Below are 22,110 nucleotides of genomic sequence, written 5' to 3'. Positions count from 1 at the left end.
ATTATTGTAGAATATCGATTTCTAGAGCTAGTTATATCTGTACGATACATACTGACGAATACAGATGTTGTATCTCGATTGATAGATACTAACGAATACAGAGGTTGTATCTCGATTGATGGATACTTGAGTAAACCGAAGGTTATACCTGGATTGGTACAGACTTAAAAGAAACTATTGGAGTAAGACATTTGTTACAAGTATATTGTAGACACTGAAAACTGGAAGGTTGTGGTGACTTAAATATTGTAATTTTGAACGAAAAGAAAAACAGGGATCTATAAAACATGCCAAAAGATGATATCTTTGTTCAATGGTTGCGGGAGATTAAATAAATCGAACTTTTTTTGCCTAAAAATCATTTTTTAAATTATTTTCTTCATGATAATTATACATTGAGAAATTTATTATAACATGATAATAATTAAGCAAAAAATTTAAAGATTTTGGTTTTCCTGAGTCAAACGCCTTTATCAAGTCTAAACTACACAACAAAGTTTACATGAAATTTTCTCCGAAATCGCATGACAGGAATTTCTAAAAATCTATACATTGTCAGAAAATGTTAAAATCTCATGTGCTGCTATTTAAAATGCTACTTCCTAGGTGCATGAGGTGAACGGTGAGTTTAAACCTAAAAAAGCACTTAATTTCGCAAAAATGGATTTTCTTAAAAAGAGCTCCACAGGAATTTATAATTTTTAAAGTCATATCTTCTATTACCAATGCCAAATGCCAACCTTCAAACCTGAAATAACTCCAGCTAGGTGCACAGTGGGTCGCGAAAATATTTGAGAGCGATTGAAAAGGGCGACATTCAGAGATTAACGTTAAAACTTGTTAATGTAAGAAGGAGGGTGAGAATTGAGCCCTAAAACTGCAGCACTAGTTTTATAATAGAAAAATATTTTAATTACGAATTTGAGTTATTATGAATATACATTTTACATTATGAATATTGTCCAATTTTGCAAATCAGCGGGAACGAAATTAGCCTTTTCAAATACGTGTATTGTTGTTTAAAAATTTCAATCCTTTTATATTTATAATGGATTTGTTGTAACTATACATCTTCTACTATAGAAAAATAGAAAATGGGAGCATTAGGGTCTTTTAGAGATAAGATAATACAAAGATATATTTAAGGGGGGGGGGAGCAGATGAGAGAGCCCTTGCTACATGGTGTCCCAATAAACATGGGAATTCAGTGACGAATTCGATATCGTCTTTATTATGAATTAGCATTGTAATACCTGATCTTAAAAGACATAATATTCTTATGTCTGCTAAAGTTTATTTTATGAAAACGGTGAATGGCTGTAAAGATGTGTCTATAATGTCCTTGTAAGGTGAGCAGTGAAGACGGACAAGTTTTAATCTGTTTGTATACTGTTATTTTCTTGTTTTCTTAAGTACAACTTATTTAGTCAAAACACTAAGAAACAAATTGTATACATAGCATACGAAAATCTTACGGATTACAGCTTTCTCAGTAGGTATCACTATACTAAATCAAAGAATTATTTGAAAAGACGATATCGCATTCGTCACTGAATTCCCATGAATTTATTGGGACACCCTGTATAATATGCGATATTTCATACAACGGGGTCCATTGTGTACAACTGGAGTACATGACGAGAGAGGGAAGGCACACCGCGCCGACTATAAATGACGTCAAAACTTACAATTATTTCGTCCGACCACACCTTTTTTCGTCCGGCATTGCTTAGATTCTTTTTAGGCATAAAACAATTCATGGAAATTTTGATTTCATAATACCTCAAGCAAATCAAAACCAATTACTATGTTCTCTACAAAAATATGTAAATGTTTAGCTGTAGATTCTAAAACTTCCAGCACAATATAACCGAAAAGTTGCAGTTTAGGAGTAAAATAAGAAAGCAACAGAAAGTTGTGTGGTTCGGACGAAAAATAGGTGAGGCACGCATTTTAAAGAAAATCAACCCATATTGAAAAACATGACGCTGCCTAAATTTGAAAAAAAGTGTTTTAAGGCATAAGCAAAATACTGTTGAAAGCACAGAAGCAACGCGCGGACGCAAAAAATGTGTGGTCGGAAGAAATGACGTCATTTGTGGTACTGACGAAAGAAAAGTGTGGTGTGCCATCAAACGCTCACATAAAAAATTAGCATTTAGGAAACATCCACAAATTTGCAGGGATAGTCAAGGCACTGCATCCTGGATACGATATACAAGTTCTCAAAAATAGATTAGGTTTATGAAATTTTGTATTTTTAATGCCAGGCAAAATATTTAATTACGGTGATAAATTTAGACTAAAGTTCTTCCTGTTGCAGTGAAATTAGTTTTATGGTTTCTTTTACTTACAAACTGGTCTACAAGCAAGCTTCCCGTCTATGTTGATTGCTAAAGTATCTTTTACACAAAGAATACAGTTAGCATAACTACAATTTTAGAGAAACCTCTCTTAAGGGACTGTAAGCATAATTTCAAGTGACCCTCCATGCAAAGACGGCAAAACTTGATTCACAACGATACCCTTCATAGCTTTGAAAATTGAGTTAAAGAAAAGGGATTCCCTAAAAATTCCTTTAAGTAAACCTATTCCAATCTCATTATTTCAGATCGTCAACGTTAACAGAACATTTCTTTAAACACCTCAGAAGATAAATCTCTCTGCATGGTGTTGGAGTCCTGACTCATTTTACTTTAAAAGATATACATATATTTCATTATAATTCAATCGCACTAATAAGAGAGAAACGACCACCCTAACACATGCATATATAAAGATATTGTATTGGTAAGGAGGGTGGATTAGCCCCCTCCTCTCCTCCTGCTGTTCATCATAAAAGCTAATGATTTTATTCAATATATAAGTATATATATACCTAAACACTCTTTACAGTATATCATCAATCAGAGATTGGAACTTTTAAATGTTATGTAAACGAAACCGCCTTACCTTAATCCCTCGATCATACGGGGTTAATATAAACTTCATTAACCCTACTTTACTCATGAAAACTTTGGTTCACTTTAAGTGCTGGTCTGAATTTTCAGCAGCTAGAGCAAGTTGTACCGTATACATGTTTACAGACTAAGACGGGAAAAATGGACGGTACACCCATTGAACTATCCCCTTCTTGACAGAATAATAAAAATTCTTAAAACTTCTCTAGAACCTTGACGTTCAGAGATTTGACCGATCTCTGAGGTCCGGATATTTCTAACCTCGAATTTTAAAAGTCAAAATTTAATGGATTTGGGTTTTCATTCATTTCAATTTTCTTTTACAATTTCTAAGTTATCTACTCAAATAATAAATAAGATATAATCAATCATATATAAATATTTATCAAATCTTGAACAAACATTAGATATTTGCCAGATCTGTTCAAAATATTTGCTAATTTTATCTCGGATCTTTTATGATTCATTTGCAGGACTAAATAAGGTTTCATCATCTCGTATTTTACATTACACATAATAAACATCTTTCAGATATTCAGATATTCAGGTTAAAACCAAGCTAGATGGATGAAATGTTGTCTAACTGTCTCCCAATTACGCAAGTTTACTAATATATGGCATACGGATATTCTGACCCAACGCAACGTATAATAATCAAATCTGCAGTACGTACGTTCTCGGTTTAGTTCCCGGTTTACATACATTAGGAATCACTCTATGCATAATAAGCTCTTATTGTATCAATTTATTCAGTTAATTAACAAATTGATGGATATTTTTAGAAGCTTGATAAGAAGCATTAGCATCGTTATCCATGATTTTTTTCTTTTGTGGGACACTCTGTATCTTCCGAAGTGTACGCGAGAATGTGTCTTTAAATATTGAAAGACGAGAAATTTTCAACAACAAAAAAAGAAATATGTATTGCTTCACACAATGTTTACATTCTTTGCAATCTTCAGGAGACTCCACATTCAGACATTACATACGCTCTGTATTTGTATTTGACTTGGTTTGATTTGATTTAATTTGATTTGATTTTTTAAACTATATTCACTATTAACTGCAAATGTTTTCTTATGTTTTGTTTCTTGGGTAGACTGCATAGACTTCTCAGTTCTCAGCAGTTGTTACAGTTGTTATGTCAATTATAGAATTTATATATGTTTAAACAAGGTTTTATATTTATGAAACTTGTTATTAACCCCACCCCACCCCTCCCTCCTCATCATTCTGAGAATAGGACAATCCTTAAATAACTTACTTTTGTGGAAACATTTTGGTCAGTTTTTGTTATATAAGCAAATTTCAGAAGGGAGAAAATTATGTTCATATTTTAGGTCGACCGAGCCCACCAAGGTTTACGAGCCATAGTGTTAACTTCCAGTCCAGTGTTTACAACCTCACCTGGACCTGCGAGTCGGTCAGCAAGGTCACAGAGTACAAACTCAGATACAGGCAATCTAAGGTAAAAGATAATGGATAACATGTTTCTTTTATCAATGTAACGTCTGAACAGCCACCAAATAAGCTTAAGAACTCAATAGATATAAACGTTTTTAAAGTGACTAGGCTTTTAGGGCGCTTCGCGCCCATCTTCTATTTAAATTTTTAACATGTTCTTTTTGTTTACATTTAAAAACAAAGAAGAAAATAATTTTGCAGATTTTTACAAAAAATTCGCGGATTTTCAAGAATTTAAATTTTTTTACAAAATTAAAAACTTTTAAAACACATTTTTTAATTTGTATCATTCATAAACCTTCCCTGTGGTCACGTGATGTCCCACACAAAATTTGGGCCCGATCGGTTCAGCCGTTTTGACGTTTATTGGATACAAACAGACAGACAGACAGACAAACAAACATACAAGCCAAATTTATATATAGATTGTCGGATACTTTCAAGTGCATCTCAATTTAAAACGCTGTATTTCCAACTTATACCGGTACCTTTTATCAAGTATCAATATCACACTGCTTCTTAAAATTGCGAAAATTTTGTAAATTCTTCCTTTGAATTGCTGCGTAAAACCGCAAGTCACTTTTACAGTGAACCACAATTGAAAATATTCAAGACAAGGTTAACTCCATAATTTTGACTAGAAGAGTAAATGGAAGGTCACTTAAAATGACGTCGACAGAAAGTTATAATATTTTCACTGTGATCTTGCCAGGCTATATTTGATGCATAAGATGTGCTGGGTTGACTCTACACTTGTTTTATTAGTGTCCTTAATATATAATAGTTTATGTTTGGATAAATGGTTTGGAGAATACAAATTAAATGTACAATACAAGGCTATCAATGTTGCTCAATCTTTCAGCAATTTCTCTTCGATAAATCAATGATAAAAATTTTTGTAGATTAACAATTTTTTTGTGGATTTTCAAAATTTTACAAATAATCAAACATTTTTGGAGAGAACTTTTTGTAGTTCGGAGAATTCCCAATCCCAGGGTCGTGTGAGGTCCCACACAAAATGTGCACCCAATGAGTTCAGCCGTTTTGCCTTTTATTGGATGAAAACAAACAGACAGACAAACAGTCAAGCAAAGTTTATATATAGAAGATTTAAACGAGATTATAAGACGAAAACAGACTAAATAACCTTCCCCCTAGTAAGGTAACTATAAAAGGGATAAAAAGAATTGTAAAACCTAAAAGCTAAAGCTTGATTTATGTGGATTAAGAACCCTATAAAAACTTGGCCGAGATATGTTCGTGCAAACTTAAAGAACAATTTAGGAACATATTAGAATTAAAGTTTTAGTGGAGAGTGTATAGTTTATAATACAAAGAGAAGGTTTCGAGTATTTTAGAATTTATCTTCCTGTATTTAGGACTAGCTTGGAAATCCAGCATAGTCATAGGTACTCCCGTCGTTTACCCGCACTTGGTTTAGAATAAAATTTTTTGCTATTTTTCCCTATAAACGTCGTCACATTTAACTGAGAAAACAAAGCTATAAGAACATTCACATAGTTCTCCCGAGTTACACAATCAAAATTTGAGGCAAATCGGATCAAGGGTTCATGAATTATGATCGGATATTCAAACAAACAATTTATATGGATTATGATCTCAAAAATTTTCAATCTATAAAGAAGGAATATTCTAGTTAAAGTTTATGTCGTCGAATAGTCGATCTCTACCTATGGTCGTCATTTCTCAGGTTTCCATATCTTAACTAAACATGTTCCCTCTTTAAACCTTAATATTTCCCACCCTGTAGATCGTAGACCCTTCTTTACAGCACAAATCACCTCATCTTTCCCGCCCATTTATTGCACCATTCCCCACAAAATCTTCCAATCTTCCTTCTTTCCTCATCCAATATTTCTACACGATACAAATATTTAGAAACATAGTTTTTCTTACGGGGAATAGAAATAGGTTGGGAATTCTGATGAAAAAAAAGAAATGTAAATGAATTTTTAAGAAATAGATATTAACTATGTTGAATAAAATAAATAAAATAGTAAAGAGTTATTTTAAGATTTAAGTATAAAGGAAAAGGAATGATAAAAATTGTAACAAAATAGGAACAATGAAGACATACTCTTACAATAGGAGAAGGGAAGGGGTAGAAATAGCATAGAAATAGTAATGGTATTTTATCACTTGTGTGTACAGAAAAATGTTACAAAGGACTTGGATTTGGCTTGTCTGTTTGTTTGTCTGTCTGTCTGTTTGTTCGTGTCCAATAAACGTCAAAACGGCTGAACCGATCGGGCCCAAATTTTTGGTGGGACATCACGTGACCACAGGGAAGGTTTATGAATGATAAAAAATTTTGAAAAATGGGCTTTAAAGGTTTTTAATTTTGTAAAAAAAAAATTAAATTCTAGAAAATCCGCGAAATTTTTTTTCAAAAATCCGCAAAAAAAATTTCTTCTTTGTTTTTAAATGTAAACAAAAAGAACATGTTCACAATTTAAATAGAAGATGGGCGCGAAGCGCCCTAAAAGCCTAAAAAGAAGGGCGCGAAGCGCCTTGAATTTCTAGTATATTATTTTTCAAACTTAAATTATTTAATCATAGTTTGACATTGTATGACATTGGATTGTAAAAAAAGGTGTCAACTAATAAATTTCTAAAAGTTTTTTAAGTTTTTGTTATCAAGTTTTGAAGGAAAGGGGTGTAAATTGGAAACTAGATGAGATCGCAACTCTGCCACCAGGCCTGCATAATGTTAACTTCAACTGTTTTTGTTTGCCCGAACCAAAATGTGTCTCTTCAATGAAATTAAAAACAGATTTCAAATTCTTAAATGATTAATTCCTTAAATCAGAACCAAAACTTTGAGTTAATGGTTTAAACGTTTATGGTAATAAGGAGAAATTTAAAGAGCTAAAATCCTCAGAATAGTTTCATATTTTCATATTTTATTCTTGCGTTTATATAAAGTCGAGAGAGGCTTAACAAATGGAGCTTATCCATGATCTTTATAAATACTCCACATTCTCCCATTAACCATATAATCCCCATTCTTCCAAGCCCCCTTTCATCCCCCTTCCCAACATCATAAACCATGCTGACTCCCCCCCACCCCTCTCGATGGATAATTTTCCATAAGAGAGCAAAGATGATGAAATACTCTTCTTGAAGCATTATTCATTTCATGCCTCGCTCATCTGGATATATGGATAATATATTATTTATTAATCTAAAGTGGACCCATTTATTTTACTATAAAAAGACAAGAATTTGCCTTTAAAGAACTGATGTTACTATTTTGATTTACAATTTAGCTTATCTAAAATTTGTATACTTTTCCCAATCAAGAAAAGACCCCTTTTTTTTGTTTATACATGTTTTGTGGCAGTCTTTATTAGGTAAATTTTGAAAAAAGCTGCTATGGTTTGGATAGAACATCACAAGGTTGGATAAAATATCCCTGGTTTGAAATGCAAAAAACAGTTTAGAATAAATATCAATCAGGTTAGGATAAGATATTCCAGGTTTAGATTAAATATTCAATGAGTTACACATAAAAAATCCAATGACTTAAGCAAAATTTAAAAACAAACAAGGGGAGAGAGTAACCTTGCCACTCTCAGAATATAGATACAGGGCTCGAAAAAATAGATCTGCCTCTGAAACATCAAACAAATTAATTTATTTTTATTTTCAAAATTAGCCAAAGTATGATTGAAGGATGGACGAAGAATGGACGATCAAGAAGAAAGAATGAGAAATAAGAAATATAGAAGTCTCCATCTGATATTATATTGAAATTTAAAAATATTGTAAAATTTAATTAAAATTAATTATTGAAATTAAAACACATAAAATATCCCAGTTTTACAATAAATATTCCAAGGTTAGAATAATATATCCCAGTTTAACAATAAATATCTAGGTTTTACAATAAATATCCCATAATTAGAATAAAATGTCCCAATTTTCCAATAGATATTCCAAGGTTAGAATAAATATTCCCAATAGATCCCATAGTTATAATAAAATATCCCAGTTTTACAATAAATATTCCAAGGTTAGAATAAATATTCCAGTTTTACAATAAATATCCCATAATTAGAATAAAGTATGCCAGTTTTACAATAATATTTCCAGTTTTACAATAAATATCCCAGGGTTAGTTTAAAATATCAGCTGGAATATTACTCGATCTCAATAAAGTATCCAAGGTGTATACAATTTCACCGAATTTTTGCAAACCATCACATGGAAAATCACAAAATATCCTAGAATTTGGAAAAAGTACCCAAGGGATCAGAATAAATTTTCTTGTAAGGGGTAAAATGCCCTAGGGTTTATTTGAAATATTTCAATAGATAGATTAAGTATATCCAACGGTTTGTAAAAATATCCATATCTCCGGTGTGAGTATGCTGTGTGCCAAATCACTAATTTTTTTAATTTTCTTGTAAGGGGTAAAATGCCCTAGGGTTTATTTGAAATATTTCAATAGATAGATTAAGTATATCCAACGGTTTGTAAAAATATCCATATCTCCGGTGTGAGTATGCTGTGTGCCAAATCACTAATTTTTCACGTTTATCTTTCTTGTTTTTCTCACAAACAAATAACCTTTTTGGTTGTAAACGTCAGACAAGGATTTGATTAATGATTTTAGAAACTTGTATTTATACAATCTAAAAAGTTATTTTTGTTAAAAGGACTGTCAACGTAATTCTATACAGCTGACCATTCTATTATTTATCAAGATTCAAGATTAAAAGGACTGTCAACGTAATTGTATACAGCTGACCATTCTATTTTTTTATCAAGATTCAAGGTTAAAAGGACTGTCAACGTAATTCTATACAGCTGACCATTCCATTTTTTATCAAGATTCAAGGTTAAAAGGAACCAAGCATGGTTTAATGCCGTTGCTAAGAATGACTGATAAGCCTTTAAATTTTGTTGTCCCTATCCTTTAATCTTTCCTTACGACTAAGATCTAAACTATCAACCTTTTATAGATTTTTGTCATGCATAAAAACTTACTCTTTCTGGGCATACAGATTTAATCCTAATTTTTCTAGGATTCAAATAGCGAAGGTGGAGTATGGTCTGAGCTTGTCCTTCCTGTATCCGAACCTACTCTACAATACCATTACACACTCAGGTGATTAAACAAAACTTGTTGGAAAAAGTAAACTTTCGCAGGAAAATGTTGTTTTGTTTCATATTTCCAGGGACTGAAGTTTTAGTTGGACAATTATTGTTAAGATACAATAATGAGCCAATATTGTTAAAAACTTTAATTTCTGAAAATTCAGAAAACCTTGAGAGCCACAGATGTGCAAAATCTACAAACGTACATTTTTTATCTTGTGTAAGAAAATATTTTTTTTTTAAAAATAAGTTCGTACTAAGATTTCGATTCCACTGGAGACCATCGGAGGAATTTTATTTTCAGTGGAATTATAACCCCCCCCCCCACACTCCTCCCGTGGAATTATAAACCGCAGGAAGAATATCTGAATCCCTCCAGTGAAATTAAAACCCCCCTGGATAGATAACTGAATCCCTCCAGTGGAATTATAAACCCCAGGAAGGATATCTGAATCCCTCCAGTGGAATGATAAACCCCCTGATAGTGATCTGAATTCCTCCAATGGAATGTTAATCACCCTACGTAAAGTTTTAAACTGTAAACAGCAATTTTTCAAACACCTCCAGTGAAATTGGATTCCAGTGTAGTCAAATCTTACTACGAACTTCCGTGACTCGAAAAAAATCGCAACCAACAACATTATTTCCCCTCCTGCACATCTGTCCCTTCTCCGCCACTTCTTTACCATCCATATTTTCAATAACGACCTCCTTTCCCGTATTCCGAGTTCCGACTGGTTCTCCCTCTTATTCGCCACGGCATCTTACTGTCTCCTCCCCTTCATTCGCAAAAATTCTTTCCTCTTTCTAACTCTCCTTAGTCATAATCCCTACTCTTTCCGCCGTCCATCCTCTTTCTCAGGATTTTCGCCTTCTTTCTTCTACGCCGTTATTTTCCCTTCATCCGCTTCTGGTCATTCCTCTCCAGTTTCCAACGTAATAGATTATTCACTTACGCGAAATTGCGTGCAGTGACGCGAAATAATTGTTATTTCGTGTAATTTCGCAGGATTACGGGTAATTGGCGAAACTTTAATTTCGCGAAATTACGGAGTAATTTCGCAATAATTACGCCTAATTAGCGAAACCTCCAAACAACAGCCTACAGGAGCACATTTTAACCTTCCTGGACAAGAACTCTACCATCTAAAAGTTAGCGTACTAGAGTTTACTAGAAGTGCGAGAATGTAAATTTATCAGAGATTTTATGATTGAACAGAACAAAATTGTTTTTTATAAATATTAACTGTAATTCAGTATTTAAAAAGTAAAAGTTACGTAAAAGTTTGTTAATTAGATCGACCCCCACTACTACTTTATATACATACATATAAACTGAAGAGTTTGTTCTAAATCTTTATTGGACAGAAAAAATCTCAAGGAATAAAAATTTTCTTGGAACATTCTTTAAAAAGTAAATATTTGCAAATTATCTTTTTTCCCCTTTGTCCATTAGACAGTCCACTTAGAATCTTTTTAAAATAATCTTTTTTGTTTGTTTACTTTCTTGAGGTTTTTAACATCGATTTTAATTATGTGAAATTAGACTTTCTTTCGTATACGTAATTAACACGTAATTTCGCGTAATGCTCCTCCGTAAGTGAAAGAAAGTGTTACACATAATTACGTGTAATTACATGTATTTTAATCACGACTGGAAACCCTAGTGAGTCTCCCTGCATCTGTAATCTCCCTGTTCTGGAATTATAGGGTTGAGATCACAATCAGTAACATTGTTGACAAAGCAGAATAAAGTTTTATAAATGGTGGGGTCTCATTCTGCTCTCTGGATTCCGGGGGAATATTTAGTTTATGATTATAGGCATCACATACAAACATCAAAACAAACTTAATACACTGCAGATTATCACTTGATAGTGCCTGCAATTCTAGATTTATTTTTAGCTTAAAAATTCATTTCTCAAACTATATCTGTATTAATGTTGCATTGTTGATTTAAAAAAGAAAAGAAAAAAGCTCCTAAATTCTAGTCATAAATTACAATTCTTGTAAATAATAAATTAAAATTATTCTTGTAAAATATCAAACTAATTGATTAAATTCCTATTATTACATGCAAATTGGACAATGTACGTGCATACATAAGCTTACTTTTAGAACGTACTTAACTTCACGAATACAGGATGAATATATATTGTTTAGAGAATTAAAGCCTGGAAGTGTGTACGATGTTGTCGGGTTTTCCAGAAATAAATATGGATGGTCAATGCATTCAAAAACATTCACGTTCTTTAACAAAGGCGTAGGTAAGACATCATAAAGTGACTAAATCATCGTCACAAACTCTAGTTTTCCCAATCTCATATTTACTAATTTAAACTATTAATTCTGCTAGATCAAATATCTGAAGTTTGAAATATCAAAGATTTTCACTGAAAGATTGCAAAGATATGATAAAAAAATAGAGTTTGTGGCAAGTCTTCAGTTTCTTAACCCCAGCCAGAAAACCAGAAAATCCTTTACAGTTGCTCCCTCTAAACATGAAAATTTAAAGACAACTTTAAGATCGTCTTAAATCATTAAAAGCTATCAAGAAATTGTCATGTATGATGCAAGACACTCTTTATAGCATTGGATAAACTTTATTTAACTTCACGTTTTACTTTTCGGGATAACTAAATTTTTTTTAAAGTTTAAATACCTTCAGGAAAAAGTTCAATGATCAATCTTTCCTCTAAAACTTTATGATTTAAAGTTTGAAACGTATGGGGTCGGAGAAGTTTCAACTGAAAAAGGATAAGATGAAAATATTATTACAAAAACTAACTGTTTGTACTATTTATTTATTTTGTTTGATTTTTGTTTTATCTCAAATGGGTTAATTTCTTACTTAATCTTTCAAATTAAATACCCAATTTTATCAATTTACATGAAGAATTAGCAAAAATGTGAGAGAAAAAAATTTAAAACCAAATTTTTCAATGTACGGCCAAAAAGCGCTTTAGTTAATCATTTTTTTTTAAGTTTTGGGGTTTTCGATTTAACATTTGAAATTTTGATTTGAAATCCACCCAGTAAAAAATATGTATATTTTTCATTGATTATTTCTTCAGATTTCTCTACACAAGAACTAATTAAGAAGAAACTAAGGGAGACAGAGGAGGAGGAGGAGAGGGCAAGACAAAAAGAGGAAATTTTAATCACTTCACTCTCGTAAGTTTTTGGTCTTCGAATTAAAGGGATTTTTTAACAAAAAGAATTTCTAACTGTTCCAGTAAAAATCTGTAATTTTTTATCCTATGTAGCCGACTAGAGGGGGGTGGGCGGTTGTCTATTATTTTGAAGGATTAAACAGGTCATAGAAAAATTTGTTTCTGTTACCATTGGATTTTATCTACAGTTTTAATTTTGTGTAGTGCTGTCTTTAAAACTCTTGTTTAAAGAGTCAGGCTTATGGTGACTACATGCTTCGCTTTTTAACGTCAAAATCATTATTTTCATTTATTATTAGAGATAGGATAAACTTTCCAGACTATTTTTCTGTTATATTTAAATTTAATTTTCAACCAGAAGCGTATTCAGGGGGGATATGGGGGCTCAGTACCCCATGAATCAGTGAAAACTGTGTTGTTACATAGGCAAAATGTTACTAGGCAAAATGTGACTAGGCAAAATTTTACTAGGCAAAATGTTACCTAGGCAAACTGTTACATAGGCAAAATGTTACTAGGCAAAATGTTACTAGGCAAAATGTTACTAGGCAAAATGTTACCTAGGCAAAATGTTGCCTAGGCAAAATGTTACTAGGCAAACTGTTACATAGGCAAAATGTTACTAGGCAAACTGTTACATAGGCAAAATGTTACTAGGCAAAATGTTACTAGGCAAAATGTTACTAGGCAAAATGTTACCTAGGCAAAATGTTACCTGACTAGGCAAATTGTGACTAGGCAAATTGTGATAAGGCAAATTGTGACAAGGCAAAATGTAGCTGAGCCCTTTATCATCACACTTCACGAAACATCTCGAATTTATGCAACATAACTGGTGTGACTTTGTGGCCCTGTAGTTCCTCCAGTTTTGATTTATGCAAAGTATGAGTTAAATACTAGAATTAAAAACATTTCTGTTCTTCTGAAAAGCTCTTCAACTAATCATGACAAAAACATAAGATTTCAACGTCTACATCGTGTAAAATGTAGATAATCGTTTTATCTCATCATTTTTATTTGCTTTATTTAACTGTTTTTCTTCGAAAACTTTCTTATTTTTGTCGAATTAGAATTAAATCATTTGTAAAAATTCAAATTACATTTTTATTAAGTTCAGAAAGCTTTTTGGTATTTTCATCCAGTTTCTATAAAGCCTGCTGTTTGTGTTTCTTTATTATTATTGTATTGTAATCTTACTGTTTATAAAGCTGAAGGTTTAGATGTAACAGTTCTATGGCTTCTAGAAGAAAGGGTTTAATAATTACAGATTAGATATCTATGCAAACATATTAGACAAATTTCTTTTATATAGTACCATCATTCAAACTTTATTTTTATAATGGATAAAATCTAAAAATGTCTGCCAAAAGAATATTATAGTTTAAAGGGACGGTCAACATAATTTCAAGTTTAAAGAGTTACATGCCCAATCCCCTTTTAACTTTTGTTTTAGCAAAACTGACGAAAATATTCTTGTTTTCCATCAGAAAAATTGATGATATTGAAAACAACGACATTTTTCTCATTGTTCCTCGGCTGATGTAATTATTCTATCTAGATGTGCACTGTTAATGTTGGTTTTAAGTTAAGTGGCACAGAGCATCCTGAATTTAAAGCTTTACAAATTTGATCAAACAATTTAATCCTTTAAGTTTAAACCTTAATTATCTAATCCAATTATACAAACCTCAATATAGTTGCACTAATTAGTTCTTAAATTTATTTCCATGGCAGTAAACCAAAATTTAAAAATTAAAGCTTCAACTTTGCCAAGAGTTGAGAAAAATTATCTAAACTTACTAATTAAATTCTCTCTTCTCTATACTATTACTTTGTCACTAGTCAAAATTTTACTATACAAAATGTTACCCTAGGCAAAATGTTACCCTAGGCAAAATTTTACCCTAGGTGTTTTTTCGCGCAAAATTGATGCGCAAAGAAAGAAAAATATTGCGGTTCGTTCCGCAAAAATTGCGCAAAAGTTTTGCGAATGGAAACCCTATTTCAAACTGTATACCTTGAGCCTTTCAGATTTTTAAATATTCAATATTCATAGAAAACAGAATAAAAACGGTCAATTTCTTTTTATAACTTAATATTTGAAATATCAGGAAAAGCCGAAATATTTAAAATGTTAGCAAGGGGTAGCGATGGGACGATTTATTAATTTTTTTCAGCAATTCACATACTTTACTTTCAATTCACATATTTTAATTTCAATTCACATACTTTATATTTTTCACTTTCAATTAGATAAAGAAGACGAATTGATATTTGTATTTACTCATGATATTAAAGAGAATGTAGTTGTTTTCAATTGACCCTCTATATGAATTAGGCATGCTCCACTTAATACTTTCAGTCTTAAAACTTTTTTTTAATGTCCTGCTTAATCTGACAGTGTATTTTACAATATTTTGGGGACTACTACGGTATGAATCATAATCCTATAAATGTGTGTATGTATGCACTTATGAAAATATGGCAGACAAGTTAGATTGTTAGTTAAAACAACACTGTACCAACAAAAATATACAATGTGTATTGTGAATGTACATAAATATAATAAATAACAAGTCTGTTAAGTTTGTTGCGTTAGTTTCTGCCTAAAAAGAACGAGCCGCAACAGATGAAACGGTTTCCCCAAAATGTTTAATTTTTATATTTCCTTACTTGAAATATCTAGAATTGGATCGCAATTAGACCGATCCGATCAGGTTCAAAGATTTTACTAAGGTCAAGATTGAATTAATTCTGTCAAATTAATCATCGTCCAAAAGCGTGCACTGCACTTTTTATAACCAACTCAAATCCAATCTTCTCGTAAAATTAGACCCAGAACTGACTTCAAAACGTGTACTACAATTATTTTTCTATAATAACAATAATTTCAACTTCATCTAATATCAGTTGGTTCAGAATCCTGACAATATAAAGTATATTAGGATCTAGATTATCCATGCTTTAATTAAAATTAATACCAAGGCCAAGGTTACTCTATCACGCATTATCTGATTAAACTTGAGATGTAAAAAGAATGTTTTTAAATATTTAATATTAATTTTTGAGATTTGAAAATGACGGAGAGAGTAATGTGGTATACTCTTTATCAGGCTCAGCTACATTTTGCCTAGTCACAATTTGCCTAGTCACAATTTGCCTAGTTCACTTTTGCCTAGGTAACATTTTGCCTAGGTAACATTTTGCCTAGGTAACATTTTGCCTAGGTAACTTTTTGCCTATATTTTAAAGTATTTAAATGAAGTACATGCGTAATTTCAAGTGACCGTCCATTTATAGAATGGCATGTCCTTCATTTCTCCATAGTTTCTGAAGCAATTGAATTGCTTGAGTCACTTTTGTAGAAAAACCACAAATAAAAATAATCAGTTTTCAAAGTGGTAAACATGGATATTTAATGCAATACTTGAGCAGACAAAGCTTTGAAGGGTATTGTTGTGAATCAGAATTAAAGTTATGTCTGCAGTAACTTTAAACCTCTCAATTGATTCTATATTAATTAAACTGCTTTTTAGGTTTGTGATCTTTGTGAAGAAAGGAACAAAAAAAAAGGAATTGAGTCTTGTTACAAACTCTGATGTTCCAATACATAAATTTTTCCACCTTATCTGATATTTCAAGCTTAGATTCTTTTATTTAACAGAATTCACAGTTTGAAATATCTAAGGTCTACGGCATTGGGTTGCAAAAATATAGAGATAGTCATAGTTTGTGACAAAGGCTCAATGAATATTAAATTTAATGATTGCATATTAAAACTTATAAATTTGTTTTCCTATAAATATCTCTTTAAAGGGAGGAGATTTTGATCTTACGTGAACACTTGTACGTGAGCCAAATACATATTTGTAATTTTGTATAATGTAAAATTTTTAAATTATATTTTAATTACATTAATTAGTTTTCTGTGTCTATATAGATTTGTTTCAGGTCTGACAGTGTAACCTGGTTGATTGATCTAAGGATTGGTGTGATGAGTATCATCTTATTCATCCAGTAATCTTCTCATCCTCTCATACATCAAACGGTGCTGTACAGAAAGTGCAATACAGCTATTAATAAAATCAGTGCGGTGCAGTGCAGTAAACAACCTTGATCTGCAACATAGCTGATCAAATCAGTGCAGCACTGACCAGTGAACAACCTTGCTGTGAAACACAGCTGATCAACAGCGCACTACGTATGGCGAACAAACTTGCTCTGCAATAAAGATGATCAACAGTACAGTGCAGTACTTTACAGCGAGCAATCTTGCTCTGTAATACATCTGATCAACAGTGTAGGATAAAGTGGGCATTCTTGCTCTCCAACACAGCTGATCAAATAAGTGCAGTATTGTACAGTGAACAATCGTTCTCTGCAAAACAGCTAATTAACAGATAGTACTGTACCGTGAACTATCTTGCTCTGCAACACAACTGATCAAATCTGTGAAGTACTGTACAGTGAACAACCTTGCTCTGCAAAACATCTTATCAACAGTATAGTACTCATGTACAGTGATCAATCTTTCTCTACAAGACAGCTGATTAATTGTACGGTATTGTACTGTGAAAATCTTTCTCTGCAATACATATGATTAACAGTAAATTACTGTAAAGTGAGCAACCTTGCTTTGCAATACAGCTGTTAAAAACAGTGCAGTTCGTATATACAGGGTGTCCCACGAAACATGACAGTTGGTGAATAGCTTTGAATGTCGTCTTTCATATTCTGTATTAGATATTAAAGACTTTTTGTAGTTTATTTTGTACTCAAATATATTTTACTTTGAAATCAATTTTTACTGCAAGATTACTCCCATACAATATTTTTTATCATTCTCTTTGTTATCAAACAACTTAACAAATTATGGAAGAAGAAATTTTAAACCATTCACTAACTGTCATGTTTTGTGGGATACCCTGTATAAAACAAATATGTTTACAAAGTTTTCTCCGTGTTATTGGATTACGAAAAGAAAACGGTTGAAATTAAGTTAAAAGTTTTATTCTAGATCTGAAGATGTAGGAACTGCGAGGAAGAAGTTTCTATATTTACGTAGGAATGAATTCATATAAAAAAAGAAAAAAAATGTCTCAATATGAAATAATTATTTTGCGTGGTGTAGAAAAGAATGTTAAAAATATTTTACGGCATTAAATCGGTGTTTGATATTGCTTTGCAGAAAGTAAATATATTATAAAAAGGTTATTCATGTTTTAAAAAAGATTGAAAATTTAGGCAATTGTTATACTTGACTTGTTAAATGTTTGAAATAAATTTGAGTAAAACATCGTGTGAAGGAATAATTTTACTTAAAAGAGCTGTAGAAGTACCATTCAAACCTTTGACTGATCAAGGATAACGGACTTATCTTTTGTAATTTACAGAAACTATTGTAATTGTTAAACATTTTACAATTGCAGGCTGTTTTTTAATTAAAAGGAGTGTTCTCGAAAAATTAAAAGGGAATTAGGCTAGTCAAATTCATATTCGATCGCCAATAATTTGTTTTCTACCTACAGAGTCTGTAAGCAGAAAATAGTTGAAAAGTGAAAACGCATAATATCTAAGAGAGTAGAATGCTAGAGTTCATGTATATTCATTTAATTGAATTCCACTCAAACTGTACATAATTCATTATATTTTTAAACTAATCTTTTATAATTTACAATATATGAATTTCGAAAAAAAATATGAGAGCGAGAGACATTGATTTTTAACAATATCGATATTTTAGCAAAGCCATGTTTTTAACTTTTTATAACATATTTAATATATGATATACTGTATTAACTTACCATTAAACCTTTTACAAGACTGTCTAAGTGGAACTTCTATTTATCAAAACATTAAGAATTTACTGACATTGATTCTAATGAAAACATCGATTTACTCCAAAATGATAGAAATTTTGAAACATTGTATTTACCAAAAATCATCAAATATTATTAAATTCTCACTTAAAAATGCATTTTTGTGCAGTTGAGGTTTCGTGAATATATTGACACAGAAATTGGGATTAAAAAAGTCGAGTTTAAGTCGAGTTTATGCACCCATTTTTCACCTAGTTGATGACTGGGAAAATATTTGATTCAAAAAGTCGAGTTTAAGTCGAGTTTATTCACCTAGATTTCACCCAGTTGATAAGTGGGTTTCAACAGTGGAGTTTAATTCGAACTAAAGTGGAGTTTTAAAGTGGATATTTGAACTTCTAGTTTTCACCCTGACTTGGTAAAAACTGGGATTCAAAAAGTCGAGTCTAAGTTGAGATTGTGCACCCAGATTTCACCCAGCTGATGACTGGGAAAATATTGGATTCAAAAAGTCGAGTTTAAGTCGAGGTTATTCACCCAGATTTCACCCAGTTGATAAGTGGATTTCAACAGTGGAGTTATAGTCGAGTTTTAAAGTGGATATTTGAACTCCCAGTTTTCACCCTAACTCGATGAAAACTGGGATTCAAAAGGTCGAGTTTAAGTGGAGTTTATGCACCCAGATTTCACCCAGTTGATGACTGGGAATATATTAGATTCAAAAAGTTGAGTTTAAGTCGAGTTTATTCACCCAGATTTCACCCAGTTGACAAGTGGATTTCAAAAGTGGAGTTTATAAGTCGAGTTAAAGTGGAGTTTTAAAGTGGATAATTAAACTCCCAGTTTTCACCCTGACTCTGTGAAAACTGGGATTAAAAATTTCGAGTTTAAGTCAAGTTTATGCACCCAGATTTCACCCAGTTAAAGTCTAAAAACATTAAAGGTTTCTGTAAAACGAATCTGGCTATTGCACATCCCTAAGAGTAAGTAGTATAAACTTCATAGAAACTCATATCTAAAGAACTCAATAATGGAAACTTTACAAAGAGAAACTCAATATAACAAGCCAGGTTGAATCGATTAAAGCACTAACTTTGCACGGACATTTATTTTACATTATTATTAAAATACAAACTGAGGATCAACCGAAGTTAATCCTGGAATCATAGATGGAGCTGATTCTCCTCTCGGAGCTACTGGAGATGTTATCGACCGCTCTCTTCTGATACTTCATCAAGACTGACCCTCTTCTCGGGGACAAAATGGACGTTCAGTTTGCTTTCTCTGCCGACGAAAGCACCGTTATCCGTGTTCCCCAGATAAGGATCACCAGGGTTTGAATCTCGCTGCCCTGGAAATTTCCTCTCGCCTTTGGTAACAGATCCAGTAGTAACGGGTTAAATCATTATTATTTGTTTGTCCAGTTCTCAACTCATGATAAAACTTAGCTTGGGTTGAATGAACTAGAATACAATCTCCAACGTATATACATTTCTGGATGGGTTTACAGTAGCCTTTAAACCTTTAAATTACCTAAAACCATATCTAAGATTTTATAAAAAATTGAACACTTACCACAAAAAATTATTTTCAATTCCTATAACTTTGGAACCTGATGTCGTATACCTTTCATATTTTAAATCATTAATTTTGTTAAATCAAATAATCTAAGTTTGAAATAATAAAGATCAGGTTGCAAAGATAAATGAATAAAAATTAGAACAAAATTAGAATAAAAAATTTCTGATTTATGTAGCAGAAAGAAGAAATTAAACTGACAGAATTTTTTTCGTTGTGAATTTGTAATTCAGAAAATGTCTTCTTGAAAGTCCCTTTAATGTTACGTTCATTTAAAGGTGTTTGTTTAGTAATGATTTTTTCCAAAAGAATTCATGATCTACAAAATTTTTAAAATTTTAACATGAATTCACAAGACAACAATTTTCAATTTTACTAAAGTGCGTCTTTTTTCTACATATTATATAAACAATTATTAACAGACTACTAATTATGTAAAAGCTTTATAAACAACCCTATACAAATGAAGCCCAAATAAAAAAGTTGGGAGCCCAATTCACAACGAAAACCCTTTACACCTTAAAATGCGCAAAGTGAAAAGGATATCGCAATTTTTCTGTCAAGAAAAGTGTTGAATTCTTACAATTTCCCCCTTTGTCCCTCCTGCATTAATCCGAAAGTCATTTTCAGATAGAAAAACAACGATATCTTTATCATATTTGCTCAAACAAAATTTAAAATTTAAGAGGATAAAAAAGATAATCAGACTTGAAGTTCAGTTAAAGTCTGAGGTGTAGCAAGCTGTATAAACCTGTAAATGGAGATGGATTTATTGAAATCTTTAAAATATAAGATAGGAATGAGTTTTTTGCCACAAACATTGATTTATTATCTCTAAATCTTTACAACCTGATGGTGTAAACCTTTGATATTTCAAACGTACACTACTTTATCAATAGGTCTAGGAAATCGATATTAAGATAATACATACATTATTCCTTTAAAGTTATAATTTTTACAAAGTTTTTGTCTACTTAAGAATGATTGATATTTTTTAGTCCTCTTATTCTATTTAGTGCTGGAGAACAAAATATTTGAAGAATTTAATGTATTTGGTTTAATTCGATCACAGGGTGTCTTCAACGGCGTAATTATAGGTTTTGGATCCTTTTATGGGTTTAGATGACTGAAATTTGATTTACTTAGTAATATCCTATTGATTTTACAGTGACTTTTTTTAACAATTTTTTATCCGTAGCTTTTTTCTGTTATAAAGAGCTTCAAAATAACAGGGAAAGTGTAGAATGAGACTAAATATAGCTGGATATAGTGTAGATTATTGGATATAGTGTAGGTTAATGCTAAATATACCTAGATAACGTGTAGGTTTAGACTAAATATAGCTGGATATAGTGTAGGTAGAGACTAAATATTGCTGGATATAGTGTATAGGTTGAGACTAAATATAGCTGGATATAGTGTATAGGTAGAGACTAAATATTGCTGGATATAGTGTATAGGTTGAGACTAAATATTGCTGGATATAGTGTATAGGTTGAGACTAAATATAGCTGGATATAGTGTAGGTTTAGACTAAATATTGCTGGATATAGTGTAGGTTGAGACTAAATATTGCTGGATATAGTGTAGGTTGAGACTAAATATTGCTGGATATAGTGTAGGTTGAAGCTAAGTATAGCTGGATATAGTGTATAGGTTGAGACTAAATAAAGCTGGATATAGTGTATAGGTTTAGACTAAATATAGCTGGATATAGTGTAGGTAGAGACCAAATATTGTTGGATATAGTTTAGGTTGAGACTGAAGATAATATAATTACTTTATTGTCAGTAGAAAATAAATTAAATAGATAAATCGAAGAATTGAAGGATTGAAGGATTTAATAAACCAGCCCTTAAATAATACAAATATGGGATACTGAACAGGGTAAAGTATTCGTCAAAAAAAACGATCTGGTCCAAATCAATCCAGTCACATTTTTTGCATAACACGTGCTGGGCTCAAACCACACTGGGTACGCTAGACCTGCTA

At 31.7% G+C, this 22,110-nt stretch overlaps 1 protein-coding gene across 1 annotated transcript in view; it reads left to right on the top strand.

Annotated features, from left to right (window-relative positions):
- The window catches only part of LOC111709961 (neural cell adhesion molecule 1), a 78,923-nt gene extending 61,576 nt beyond the window's left edge, over positions 1–17,347 (top strand). The window contains exons 25-29 of the mRNA XM_023483945.1: positions 4,301–4,428; positions 9,476–9,558; positions 11,712–11,815; positions 12,623–12,722; positions 16,673–17,347. Coding sequence (XP_023339713.1) covers positions 4,301–4,428; positions 9,476–9,558; positions 11,712–11,815; positions 12,623–12,722; positions 16,673–16,742 — 485 coding nt within the window. The 3' untranslated portion in view covers positions 16,743–17,347. The remainder of the gene's footprint in view (positions 1–4,300; positions 4,429–9,475; positions 9,559–11,711; positions 11,816–12,622; positions 12,723–16,672) is intronic.
- Positions 17,348–22,110: the final 4,763 nt, after the last annotated feature.

The sequence above is a fragment of the Eurytemora carolleeae genome, unplaced genomic scaffold (genome assembly GCF_000591075.1).
Source record: "Eurytemora carolleeae unplaced genomic scaffold, Eaff_2.0 scaffold1019, whole genome shotgun sequence".
Lineage (NCBI taxonomy): Eukaryota > Metazoa > Arthropoda > Copepoda > Calanoida > Temoridae > Eurytemora > Eurytemora carolleeae.
This window is presented reverse-complemented; position numbering and strand designations above follow the sequence as displayed.